Genomic DNA, 13804 nt, shown 5'->3' with positions numbered 1-13804 from the left:
AAAAGCCTAGCTAGCTATGGAAATAAAACAGAAAACGCGACAAAGTCAAACTATCTGCAGGAACACTAAGTTGCTTTCGTTGCCGTCATCAGGGCCTCGTTGACCACTCCGTCATCCTGACCCGACACATTTCACGTCAAACGCCTGCTGAATGATGTCTTCCTTCCTTCCTCCCTCCCTCCCAACCCACGATTACACACCAGAATCGGTCTGGAGGTTGACGGCATCCGCACAAGACGGATAGTTGGGGTTCGTCGTGTTGCCCAGGTTGCCGGGCCAGTAATTCTTGCAGTCGTACGCCCAGCTGTTCCAGCTGGCGCACACCGTGTGCGCCGCGGCCAGCGCGCTCGAGTTCCCCGGCGGCCAGATTTCGTTCGCCTTGGCCTGCCGCTCCATGATCTGCAGGGACAGGCCCGCCGACGCGTGGTTGGCGATGTGGCAGTGCATGAGCCACACGCCAGGGTTGTCCGTCTTGAAGGCAATGACGGCGAACCCGTTGCGCGGCAGCAGCACGACGTCGCGGCGCGGCGGGTTCTTCTTGTTGGGCTTGAACATGTTCGGGTCGCTGGGGTCCCAGACCATGTCGTTCTCCTGCTGGACGATGGCGAAGTCGTGGCCGTGGAGATGGATCTATATGGTGTGTCAGTCGGTTTACTTTGCATTAACACGACGCCATAAGCCTGTTGTCTTACCGGGTGAGGGCCAAACGTCGGGTGATTCTGGTTGTTGGAGTTGAGAACCAGGTAGACCTGTGCCCTCGTTAGAACAAAACTCAGTGAACCCTGATCAAAGTCAAGATGGCTTCAGAGATCAAGAAGATGGAGGGGACGGTCGAGGAGGAGGAAGTTCTTAGTGTGCTTACCCAGTCCTCTTCGGTGTAGTTCTCGGGAACGACAACCCATCCCGACGGCCACTCGTCTCCGACGTTGTCCAGGTTCAGGAACGTCGGGTTGCCGTACGCAGTCTGGAACGGCGTCACCTCCTTACTGTCCGGGCGCTCGAACGAGAAGAATGACGTCGCGTACGGCCCCGCGCTCGTGAGGTTGTCGATGTTGAACTGCTCGCCTATCTCTCCATTGGAAGGATCCCCGACTTTCCAAGGGACGACGGGCTCGATGAGGTCGTTGAAGGCCGTGTCGGAGCACTCCAGGCTCACGTGCCACGCCTCGGTGGTGGGGTCAGCGGTGCTCGTGTTGTCGTACCGGAGGATGCCCGTCTTCATGTAGTTCTCCCAGTCGCCGATGTAGCCGGAGATGAGGCCGCAGCCGTCGGCGACCCACGTGCGGATCCAGTAGTTGCCGTCCGCCGGCAGCGGGTTGGCGGAGGGATCCGAGCTGTTGACGACGGGCGTGGCCTCGACGATGACGTGATACCTCTGGCCGATGGCGATGAGGATCGAAGTCGCGTTGAACGGCTGGACCGGGACGAAGTCGGCCTCGACGACGGTGAAGTTGTGGTTGTCGATGGAGAAGATGAAGGTGGTGTCGAAGGCCGTGTTGATGAGGCGTAGCAGGTAGCGTTTGGCCCGTGTGACGGGGTTCGGCTCCAGGTCGTCGAACCAAATCTCGTACCCTCGAGGGATCTCGGTGGTGTTCTCCGTCTTGCCGCCCGTGAATCGAACAATGTTGCCGAGGCCACCCAGGAGGATATCCTCCTTGTCCGGGTTGCGGTAAATGTTCTCAAACGCGCTATTGTTTGCTATTGTCCTCGCGTCAGTTACTCCATCATGCTTAGGCAATAGATTCAAACAGGAATAAGGTTGGGGGCTCCGACTCCCAACTCACCCCAGTCCGTGACGGTGATGGGCTCGATGGCCTCGTCATAAGGGAAAGACGTTGGTCCGTGGATCGTCTACCAGTCGAACTTGATCAGTATTCGGTTGCCCCTGTACCAGAGAAACTCGGCCACGACTTGGAATGACGTACTATGGGTGCTTGTAGCCCATCTGCGTACTGGACTGAGTAATGGCTGTGATACCACGAGGTGCCGTACTGCGTGGCGGTCCATTTGTAGACAAATTCAGTCTGGGGAGCCACAGGGCATTGGGTGATGCCGTTGACGCCGTCCATGTGCATTGTCTGATTCTGCCGGATGCCGTGCCAGTGGATGCTTGTTCCGTTATGAGACAGTTGGTTGTGCACGTGGATCTCGACCTCGTCTCCCCAGCATGCTTCGATGAGCGGGCCGGGCCAGAGGTCGTTGAAGAGCTTGGCCTCGTAGAAATCCAGACCGTTTGCGTTGATGTAGCCGTCTGTGACGTTGAGATGGTAGACACGCGTGATACCCGTTGGCATCTTGGTCTCATAGTCGGTGCTGATGTTGTACTCTTCTCCCGTATCCGAGTTGCGGAGCCAGCAGCTCCGGTCCTCAGGGGTGCCGCATGGTTTGAAGCCGGTCATGAGAGTGTAATTGCAGACAAACCTGTCGATATTGCTGCCGGGAGGAGCGAAGATAGGGTGTCCATGCTTGGCGAAGGCGTCGATGTGAAGCAAGCCGAACCTGCCCCCGAAGTGGTATTGAGCGGCGTCTCCAAAGAAAGACGAGCCGAATAAGGTGTGGGCAACATCGGTGACGATGACCCAGATATGGCGAAGGGATAACATGGCTTTTTGCAGTCGGAGAACCCGCTGCAGCTACGAGGAAGGTGAAGAACCTGCTCATCAGAAGCTGCGTCGATTAGCGACCCAACCGAAGCTTTTAAGGAAAAGCAGAGTAAGGTGTCATTCATCTGCTGCCCCGAGGGCGAGCTGAGATACCTCACCTTCAAGGGATGTGATCATGTATGCGGGGTAGGCATCTTGCTATCCTCACATGGCTTGGGATGGGCAAAGTCAAATTCATGATGATTCTGGACTGGAACGGTGTGGCGTGCTCTTCAAATTCGCAAGCAGACTTTGGGGAACAACGCGTTGGAGAGGGAATCTTTCCAGTCCCCCTGGGATATTGTCCCGGTGATCAAGGGATATGAGTAGGGCTTTCACCATTGCCACCCATGGTTCGTTGGGCCCTTTACACGGTTACTTGCATCCTCAAACAGTGTTCCTCTGTATTGCCAAGACCATTCAGGGAACAGTTCCTGTTTCTTGGTTAGCCAAGGCGCAAAGATATCTCGGAGTGGGGGGGGAGGGGGGGGTTCCGAGCCCTCGGCGATTACCTCGTGTTACAAGGTTGAAGCGGGTGCCCTCGCGACGCTTCCACCCCGTCCGTAGTTCCAGCGCAAGGGACGGCCCGGCAGCGAGAAGTGCAGCTTCTGGTGGCTATCTGATAGGCTGCTATGTCTAAGACAAAAGCTCAAGGTTTAGGACCATCAGGTTCCGCTCACTCCCGGTTGCGGCAAGACAACGGCCGGCAGACATGGCGGCAGGTGAGGGGTTGAACGGTCAACCAACCCTTGCATCGCGTGATTTGCTGGGAGGGGTTTTCAGCTCCGCGAGCTTGTTCCAATCTGAAAATGTGTTGCTTCAGGTTGGGAGCAGGGAGAGAGCGTGGTGGTTGCCGTGCTAGATGCGGCTGAGGAATGCGATGATGCAAACGTTCCGCTGTGGGCATTTCCAAGCTATAGATCAGTCCTTTTCGTGTGTCTATCGATATTTCCAGTACACTTTAGGGCCCGATGTCTCATTAAGACGTATCCACGCCGCTGCGTTGCTTTTCTGAACCAAGGTGATCCGGGCGGGTTGCCGTCCGTCTGCCGTCCGTCTACCATCCGTCTACTGTCTTCGCGTTACCACGGATAAAGTCATCCTTCCAAGCTTATCGGCATAGACCCAAATGTATGTAACAGTTACGTGACTCAGTTGTTTACAAGGCACTCGCTCAGTTCCAAGTAGGTCTGTCTCAATGCGGCCGTCCGCAATTTCCATATGGTCGGCTAACTCTACGTAAGTCTACATGCTTGTCGTTATCTACCTTTCCGAATGTCTTCATATCTGTCACCGCCGTTCCCTGATTTGTCCTCTCTGTCAATAGATGACACCGAAAATGACCCGCGAACAAGGCAACAAGTATATGATGGCGTACCAGCAACACCAAAGCTTCCAAGCAACCTCGTCACCTTGCAGATTCTGCCGCCAGAAGGAAAAAAAGTTCATAGCCAGTCCTAATCCCACAGTGGGCATATATCCAGCCCATCCGAATCCCCAAAAGGCTGGTACAGCAAAGGACCAGAACATCACACTGATAACCAGACTCACCCTCGCAACCGTGTCTCCATAAATAATCGGAATCGTCTCCCGTCCTGTCGCCCTGTCTCCGACGATGTCAGGTAAGTCCTGAGCGTGTATCGTGGTGCAGACCACCAATCCCGTGATGACAAGCCAATGGAATGCCGTCCCAGAGGCAAGCGAGTAATCCACACGCCCGTTCGTGACCGCCGTAGCGCCCGCGGAAAGGGTCATGAGCCCGAGGCCGTTGAGGAGGTTCCTCCACCAGATACTCATGTTCGCGCCTTCAAGGTCGTTGTACATCCAAAGGAAGGCGATGAAGCTGGTAGTCTCGCGGAACGCGTCGCTGACGGCCCCCAAGAGCATAACACTTGGCACGAGGTAGAGCATGGCATGCCGAGCTTGATTAGGAGAGATGCGGCCTGAGGAGATGGGACGCCAGGGCTTGTTGAAGGCGTCTTCTGTGAGCGAACCTGGCAGGCGCTGGTTGGCGAGGTTCGAAAGAAGGAGACTTGCGTATACCCAAATCATGGCGTGAAGCAGGCGCTGAAGGAGGTTGTATGCGGGGAAAGAGGGCAGGTCATCTATGTTTCGGAAGCCGTTGGTGAGGAGGCTGGAAGTCGCAAAAAAGGCTTGAGGTAAAACGACCGTCTTGAGGTCGCTTCTGGTGAATAAATAGATTGTTTTGAGATGGTACAAGAGCGATGATATCTGTTGGAAGGTTAATCTCAGGGAAGCGAGAAGAGACAACACGCAGATCAACTGGCCCTTGTTTCATTCTCCATCGGTCCTCCTTTCGCGTGATGCATTGCATGCATCGTGTCTACCTTTTACAACTCGGCACTCCTCGATGTATGCAGTAGGTACAAGCCTGGCTACAGCTAGTACTGTGCGATTCTTGCAGGAGAGTAAAACGAGCAGCCTAACGAGATGGAAGAAATACCAAATCTCAAACCAAGATGGACATGGACCTGCTACAAGAGATTTAAAGGGTTATAAACAGCTTGCTCTTCCTTGCCACCGGTCGGTGCTGGCAGGACCAACGTGTTTCCGCCATACTTGGTGGTGATCCTTCCACGCTTGCGCCTCGCACAACACAGCTCGCTCCCTGCGTTTCATTCGTCTCAGACCCGGGAGGTTCTTCTTTATCTTAGCTGCGGGCGTTATATCCAGGATGTGTCCTCCAGCCTAACAGAAAATGAGTACATGTAAGCTCTGGTGAGCTACTATTCGGCAAAATTGATAGTCCGCATGGAGGGTGGCTGGATTGGTTGTTGAGCGTCCCCCGAATAGGCGTCAGCAAGCCCCACGGGGGATGGTGACAGGATGTGCTCAGCTCGCTAGTTAGGATCCTTCAAAAACAAGCAGTGACATGCTGTGAGGTAGGCCGCCATGATTGGCTGAGGTAAGAGATTTACGAATGGAGACCTCGGATGGAGACAGTGATGCATAAAAGAGGGTGTGGCTGACAAGGAAGGCGGCGGACCACGACGCACTAGGAAGCATGGGGAAAGGGATAATGGGATTAAGAAGGCCGAACAGGGCAAAAGTCATGCTATGTTCCGGAACATCCTTGTGGTCGTCGGAGTTTCTCGTTCTCTCAACCCATGGCTTAAGTTACATCGGTCGCACAGTGACGGATCCCATTGGTTTCTTTGGCGCCGTATCCAGTCGAAATCTGGCTCCACGTTGAACACATTACGCCGTGACACGTTAGGCCTCGACTTGGTTCTGGCAGCTTGAGGTTCATCTCCAGGGCGGAGCCTGCAAACGACACGAGCAAGCTGTAGAGAATCTAAATGATTGTAAGTTGGACCAAGCACCATTTCTATGAGTCTTGCTCGCCGGCCCGCGTTCTTTTGTTGGGCGGCATCGCTCATTCGACGGGAGCGGAAGTTGGCTAGACCGGCGCCGGGTGGGGCCGGTGCTCGTCCGGTGTAAAACATGATGTTGACCTCCGCTAGTATCGGGACGCGGTGGGGCACCGTCTGGACCCTGAGGAAGATCAACACCCAGTGCGATGAATAGCACAGTTTCTCCGTGCCGATGAATCCTGTGGGGCTGCATGGTCCTATATACACACCGGAATCATGTTCTGTTTTCTTTGCATTTGAAAGCCCGTATACCGACACTACTTTGTGGGCCAGGTTTGAACATCTGAGAGGTAGAGGAGATCTTGACATCTACAGCAAGACTCCCAGCGCTTGTGTGTTTGCCTCCCCTTCATGATTTGAAATCGCGGGTATGCCAGGTGAAGGAAAAATGATGAGCAAAGTCGTAGAGGAAGCAGACTAATCCCTCCAGGGGAAAAAAAAGAAATCAGCTGACTGCTCTGGGGTCACACGACAGTGAAACCCTGTCGCCATCGACTTTCAATGGGCCTTGCTAAGTATCATGGAGAGCTTGAAATGACAAAAATGAGAGTGATGCAGCTGTTCAGATAAACTCCTTCGCAAGAAAGACTTGGGTTTTAACCGAACAATGACCACAAATCCTTCGCTGCAGTTCAAGGTTGTACGGAGATATCCCTCGTTCTCATGTGGCACTGTACCAGAATGCTTGGGTCATCGCAACACAGCTTCAGTATCGTTTATCAGCAAATACGCGGAATCCCTGAAAGCACTGGCTCTCGGTTAAGATTATCGTCCACTGAGACATGGACCCTTCGAGTCTTGAATCGTAGAGTGCGCCAGCACCTAGACCTCTTGAGTAACCCTTGAAGTACGCCACACTAAGGTTCAAACGCCCTCGGGACACGGCAGATGCAAGTCCAGACCGAGCCAACATAAGCCCATGCTTGCGCTTGTTTATGAGGAGGGGACAAATGTAGTTCGTCCGGCCGTAATTCTTGGACCAGGCTCAAGCCATTTGGATGGTTTATTGAAGTTAATGCTTCAGCTCTCTGCGCGACAGGTCTATCGGCTGATTGGGGCGTTTTGGAACGTCAAATCCAGACTGTATCACGTCCAAATTGGTTAGCGGACCGACGGCAGAAGCCCGAGTCGGCGCTTCACTTTGTGCAACGAACGGAAAGACACATGTATATGCAGATGTATCATCGTATGGTGTATCTCCGGAACCAATTGCCCTCCAGGTGCTTAACTCCGAGAACCGATCCCGTTTCTAGATGCGTTCGGTAACTATTCCGAATTAGTGGCTTCGATCGGGTTCCTAGATGGTTCCTTCAAGAATAAGGTGAAGAGAGTGAATAGAGGAAACCAGGTCAAACTAGCCTTGGTGGCGGTTTACGCTCACCACTTGACTCAGATGCCTCGATTCACAGCTTCCCGGAACCAACAGCTGCGCTCTCAAGCCTAAGAACCGAGCTCATTTCCCCTTGCATGATGTGGCAGTCCTTAGGTCTGCCTCTAGGCTCTAGCTACTCTGTGGTGTGCCATTTTTGACAATCACAAGCGAGGGCTGAAAGCAAGATTTCAAGTCATCTTTCTGTCAGATAAAAGAAAAATTGATATGCATCGAACGTGATTGACTTGACATAAATCTGAAATCATCCTGCCAAACGTGCGATCTTTGCTTGAATGAAACCACGCAGATGGGGGCTATAAAGGCACAGGTCTAGGTATAAAAACTACATGAGCAAGCCAACTCGATGAAGTCATTCATGAACTGCTGCACAGTTGTTGAACCGACAAATTCTATCTGCACCGTACGGTTTTTGATATGTCAAGAGTGTAGTGGTGACGGAAGAACGTATGAGTGACCAGTAAAGGAGGTCTTGTCACAGTCACACCAAACGATACTGCTCAAGCTTTCCAGATCAGAACGACCTGTGGTTGATTTCTCCGGAACAGCACGTGAGACACGGGACGAGTTCGATTAAGCTTGAGAATAGCAATAGCTTGAGGACACAAGAAGTACGCCGCATAGTCTTGCGTTTCTGGTAGAAAGAAATCACCTTGAGTATAATACAGGGAAAGACAACATCGTGCTTCCATACCATGTACGCTCCTTGGTGTCATTGAGCCAAATAGGACTTTATATACAGTGTTCAGCGCTTTGATCCTTTGGTCCTAGCCACAGGTGAACTGCCGAGGGTAATCAATCTCCTACTCCTGGGGCTTTCAAGGCCATGTCAGGCATGCCTGAGATTGTTCCGAGCACCGAACATACTGAGACGACGTGAAGAAGCCCTACAGTCACCATGTATGTAGTAAGGCAACTCCCGGATAGTGGTAATTTCATCACTCATGTCATATTCTTCTAGAATATGTCTAGAATTTTGGACTCTACAGATCTAGCCACTTGCAAGCCACCTCATAATTGAGAATGCCGACAGCTAGAACCACCATCCCAGGCGAGGCTCGTGGGAACTGGGATTAGAAGCCCGTTTGTGACCCCTTGCCACGCCCTTCTCATGTGGCATCAATATGGGTGACGAAAAGTGAGTCCTCCCGGAATCGCCTTCTGTTACAACTGTGTACCTCTATGTCTCGGCTTCTTGATGGCCACTGGCTATCGATGCTTGAACGCTCTGCGTGTGAAAGACCAGTAAGCACGCACACCCCACGTGTTCTGTCATTCTCCGGATGAACTGTGAGAAAATGCGGCCCATGGGTTGGACAATGGCGGTCAATTATTGAAACCTGGTAGAGAAATCGTGCCATGCCCCCCAGAGTCACCGGAGGAAACAACACAAACGGCTCGTGGTGATTGGATTCCAGGAACGCGGTCGCGAACGGCATGGACATTGAGCCTAGCTAGTATGGATCACCTTTTGGTGTAAGGCAAAGCTGGCTGGAATCCATCATTGCAGGAGTCAGAAAAGCATGCTGCAACGTCGTGTATAAGAACACCAATGCTGCTCTCTTACGCATCGTGGATTGTCACTCACAAGCATCATTCAATCCAACTCTAGTCACAGCAAGACAGCCTGAGCAGGGGTGGGTGTTGAGCATCATCGACCTCTTCATACTCGCTTAACTCTCTGCACCGCATTGTCTTGCATGTGCAGGCGAGTTCTGATACTTGATTTCACCAGTCACATCTCCTCGCGTACTCTCCCAAGGCGGCTTCTGGCGTCTCCAAGTTCGTTTACCCTAGTTCGCCAACGGGCCGCAGACACCCAAGGTCCGGACTCTGTCGCGCTCGTCAGCGGCAACCTCCCGGAGCTCGCATCTCTGTCCTACCTCAACACTCGATCACCCAGGGAATTGGCTGCAGCTGAGATCGATCCCCGCTGTCTACCCAATTTGCTTTTGGACAGTGTTCTATACACACCCTTCAGGACAATCATTCAACGGAAGGACTCCGTCATCCTGGAACTCGTCATTAACCCGAGTGTATTTCTCACACAGAAGGCCAATATGTGCACCTATTCCTACTTGCACCACCATCACGTCCTGCCTTGCGCTCGTCCTATAGATTACGTTGTTCATTACGAGTTCTGCATGGACGCCGGAAAGGACTCGGACGGAGGGTTCCAGCTCCCTTGCGAGCGAGTCTTCTACGACCCGGTCCAGTCGATTGATTTCGATAACCCTTGCGCAACAGGAGGCTGTCTCATCTCACCCGACTGTAGCTCCGGCAACTGTCGTCTACGGGAGCTAAATGGACAGTGGATTTGTTGTCAATGTAACCGGGGGAGCAACTCACTCCGATGGTGCCGACACAAGATGAAGAAGAGCCCGGACACCTTCTGCTACCACCGCGTCTGTCCAAACTGCACATCCGACACCACCACTTGACGGTTTTGCTACGACGAGACATTCCAACAGTCTATCTGATTTCAGCTAGCCTATTGCCCAATCATCAAAGAACACGGACCGAGAGGAATACACAAGGAAGTTTCAACAGTGATTTGGAATCGTTTCACGGAGCGGCAGCAGGATTTCTGGAGCGCGAGAACTCAGGATGCATCATCGCCCCCAAATGAAGACTTCTATCGAAAGCCACATTCAAGTCCTCGGATTTTTCGGGCTTGCGGCTCCACAGCTACTTGAGCCTAGACCTGCAGCCTGCTCACTGAGAGGGTGAAGTAAAGTGGTACAAGAGTCGAGAGAAGAACCAGTCACGGACAAGATATCCCCTCCATAAGGACAATATTAGCATATGAAGGCGCTACACTCGTGACTAGCCTGTTTGCTGGTTGAACTCTGAGAGAGAGGCTGAAGGATGGAGGCGAGGAGGCTTGGTATCCTTTGCAACACATCGAGCAAGATAGGCCAATCGACACACTCTTGATCCAACTGCATGTTTCACACAACTGGTTCGCACTTTTGCCTTTCTCTAGATCTTCTTGCGATGTCGCTGCTGTTGGCATTCAAACTGCTCTTGACCTTGAAATGTAACTTCCCAACTCGGCCCTTCATACATATCAGAGACCTGGCTGCCACGTTTTTGTTCCAATAAAGCCTCAAACTATTTGATTATTGGGATGATATTTGCGAGCCAGTTGCCTCTTTCTCTCGCGATTCAGCCGGCCAGATTTCTTTTGTGTGCCGACAAAGCGGATACTGATCGTCAGCAAAGGGAATTGACATCGTGGCCACCGCCATTCATCGTGGAGGATCATGCTCTAGCACATACGGGCTAGCCGCCGAGCCCGCCTCTTTCTTCATCTCTACAAAAACCTCATTCTACTATATAGATGGGACTAGATTTCCGGTCTTCCAGATGGATGCTGATGTAGCAAAACCATCTTGCAGAATCCTAACTCCAAGAATTTCCTCTCGCTTTTTCCAAGTCACAAATCACACTTCTACTCAGCACTTACCGCAGGGTTCTAGAGAACTTTCAAGTCATCAATTACATAAAATCCGACCCTTAAACGCCAGAGACTCAACACAGCTCACGCAATGTGCAACATCATCTCTTACAAACTTCCGTGTGAGCATGTCCAGACCCAGGTCAGCCACTGCTCGAAGGCACAACCGCCCTCGAGGAAGGATTCCTCCAACCGCAAAACTTGCAGAGACGTCACTCAGCAGAACATCCCCTATCCGCCTCCCCCGGGCTACCCGTTGCCCAAGTGCCCCCTGGCAAACTGCCCTTATGAAGTACGCAACCGGTGCTGGAACTGTTGCTGGTGCGGCAAGGGCTGGAACGATAGCGGCAGATGCAGCTGTGTCATGATCATTGACGGGAATGAGTACCGCTGCGAGCACATCTGCTGCGCGACCTGTACCGCGGCTGTTGATAACTAGGCTGTACGATATTTAACAGAGATGGTGAGGTGGATTAAGAGTAGACCTAATCATAATTCTCTGTGGGTTGTGAGAGTTTGGAATGGTTCCGGTTTAGGCTCGACGGCTCATATCGACAACATTCGAATTGGGCGAAGGGTAATTTGATCGATCTTACGATCGTCTGACTGGCGTGACCAGCTGCGGGGGTTTCGCAATAAAAAACAAGTGTTCACCTTTTATGGACTTTGGATTTCATAGTCTCGGACATTCTGTCGTTGTCGATCTCTCATATTCAAGTTGCTATCTCAATACTATTACCATCACAACAGTCTCTCTGTGGGCTACCCTAGCCGCCATTACGAGCTCAGTGTGGCACTATCGTAGGGTGAAACTTTGGTACAGACCTGCAAGATGACATATCGCGATCATCAGATCGAGGTGCCTTTTCATAGGCGAAAGTACCAACGTTAGAGATCTGTCTATTTCGAGCCCCAGATCCTGCACTCTCGCATTCGATCCAGCCCCCAAGCTTTCTTCTCATCACGCCACTATCCTCCCCGTCAACTAGATCCCAACCAATTGGCGATGCCAAGTCTCGGAACTAGTCTTAGCTCCGATGGAATCTTGCTGGTTATCGTGAGACCATGGCCTCGGCCAATGGAAAAGACTCCTTCCTGCCACATCGCAAGCGAGATCTGGACATCCAGGGCACCGGGACGTCGGATCGGTGCCCGCTACGTTTACTCACTCGTGGACTAAGTTTTCCCATACATCCGGTCAAAGTCGGGTGACACCAGAAGGATCGTGGAGATCGCCAATATCCAATACTGGGCGGATCTGTGTAGTACAAGCTGCAGCTATCCGCCGGGGACTTCAACTAGACTCGCACGCGATGCCGCTGGATCTCCTTGGCTACACCCCACGACGGTCTCATTGGTCGCCCACTTGGTGTTCTCCCTCATCGTTGTAGGTTCAACGCATCATCCTCTCTTCATCTAATATATGGCCCCGAGACATTGGGAGCCCCAAGACGGTCCATCGGGGGCAAATCGAGGGTATGGTTGCACAGGCATCACTGTGATGAGGCGGCAGTAATGCCAGATAGGGTGCAAACTACATGGTGATGGTCGGGATGGTTGGCGAGGATTGGATGTGTATCAGTGGACGTGAGAAAAGAAAGAAAGCAAGGCGTCGGTGGGTGGGTGATCTGAATGGCGAAGCGATCATTGCAACGCTGAGATTAAGGATTAGTAGCATCATGTGCAGAGAATCGTGATCAAACAGCCCATGAGATGGTGTATATAAGACTGAGCTTGCTGTTTGGAACGATGCCACTCTCTATGATCTGGTCACCTCAACAATTCAACCGCCATTAACCTTACTAGACCGTCGCGACCAAAATCACTCTCATTGTCTTTTGATACCACACCATCATATAGTAGTTCCTGTAATCTTACCGTCGTCACAATGTGTCATGGTCACCCTCGATGGCATCCGTGCTCTCACACCTCGATCAACTGGCATTACTGCCCTTCCGCCATGATCGACCTCGAAACGGGTGTCGAGACACCGTGCAGCCATGTCAGCTACGCAACGGCGCAACCCAGCAATACCGACTGTCCGCTTCTCAACTGTCAGTTCAAGGCTATGGGCGGGACCTGGACATGCTGCCAGTGTGGCCAAGGACCCAATGACCAGGGTTGGTGTACGATGCCGAAGCGGATGCCGGACCAGGACTACGGTGGGATTTCCACCGATGAGACCCGGACGTGTGACCACGGCTGCTGTGCGGAGTGCACACGCTACCGTAAGCCTCAAACGACCCGATTTATAACGCTCGATGATGTAGCTAACCGAGCGAATCCAGCCGCGACCCGGGCGGCGACCCCTGACATGACGTTCGGTGAGCTTCGCAAGGGAACGGCCAGCCGCAAGTTTGGGTACGGCTCAGCTACTCGCTCGCACCGCCGGGGCTCGGCCCTGTCCAAGATCAACGGCTTCCTTCCCGTTGACGAGGAGGTTGAGACTACTTCGCCTTCTACATCGGGCTCATCTTCAAGGAGCAGCGTTTCCCACAAGTCGTCTGTCTCGAGTAGCACGTCTTGTAGGTCCTCGGCCTCAGCCTCGGCTGGTCGCGGATCAGTACATCGGGCCGACTTGGAGTACAGTTCGAAGAGGCACAAGTCCTCGTCAGGCAAGTCGACGAAGAAGAGTCAGAAGTCACTGAGATCACATTGACTGTGGCCAACACTACTCAAGACCACAGAGAGAGGCATTATGGGCGACGCCGGATGTGTATGAGTGTGTGGCTGATTGATTCGGGGTACGGTTATCTGCTTGAGATGTTTCTTAAACGAAACTTCTGCTTATCTCTGTTGTTCTAACACTATCTTAAACAAGTCCAGATGGGTCATGGGTATAATCGTGCGTTTTCTAGAACATAGGACACTCGCCTTCTATCCCAACACAACTGCTGATGGAAATATGGGGATTTGT

General features: G+C 52.4%; 4 protein-coding genes across 4 annotated transcripts; 2 read left to right on the top strand and 2 right to left on the bottom strand.

Annotated features, from left to right (window-relative positions):
- Positions 1 to 192: 192 nt before the first annotated feature.
- CDEST_15132 (Putative multicopper oxidase, second cupredoxin domain, multicopper oxidase, copper-binding protein) lies at positions 193 to 2603 on the bottom strand (the record flags this gene model as incomplete). The annotated part of the gene is made up of 5 exons (XM_062931288.1): positions 193 to 630; positions 693 to 749; positions 863 to 1698; positions 1785 to 1851; positions 1926 to 2603. 5 exons carry the CDS (start codon positions 2601 to 2603, stop codon positions 193 to 195), a joined length of 2076 nt encoding a protein of 691 aa, XP_062787339.1.
- A 1359-nt stretch (positions 2604 to 3962) lies between these two features.
- On the bottom strand, positions 3963 to 4941 carry CDEST_15131 (Putative UbiA prenyltransferase family; the record flags this gene model as incomplete). The annotated part of the gene is made up of 2 exons (XM_062931287.1): positions 3963 to 4874; positions 4915 to 4941. 2 exons carry the CDS (start codon positions 4939 to 4941, stop codon positions 3963 to 3965), a joined length of 939 nt encoding a protein of 312 aa, XP_062787338.1.
- Positions 4942 to 10978: 6037 nt separating this feature from the next.
- On the top strand, positions 10979 to 11326 carry CDEST_15130 (uncharacterized protein; the record flags this gene model as incomplete). The annotated part of the gene is made up of 1 exon (XM_062931286.1): positions 10979 to 11326. The coding sequence occupies one exon, from the start codon at positions 10979 to 10981 to the stop codon at positions 11324 to 11326; it is 348 nt and encodes a 115-aa protein (XP_062787337.1).
- Positions 11327 to 12775: 1449 nt separating this feature from the next.
- CDEST_15129 (uncharacterized protein) lies at positions 12776 to 13546 on the top strand (the record flags this gene model as incomplete). The annotated part of the gene is made up of 1 exon (XM_062931285.1): positions 12776 to 13546. One exon carries the CDS (start codon positions 12776 to 12778, stop codon positions 13544 to 13546), a length of 771 nt encoding a protein of 256 aa, XP_062787336.1.
- Positions 13547 to 13804: the final 258 nt, after the last annotated feature.

The sequence above is a fragment of the Colletotrichum destructivum genome, chromosome 10, assembly GCF_034447905.1.
Source record: "Colletotrichum destructivum chromosome 10, complete sequence".
In the NCBI taxonomy this organism is placed as follows: Eukaryota; Fungi; Ascomycota; class Sordariomycetes; order Glomerellales; family Glomerellaceae; genus Colletotrichum; species Colletotrichum destructivum.
The sequence above is the reverse complement of the archived record's forward strand: the minus strand, read 5'-3'. Positions and strand labels throughout refer to the sequence as shown.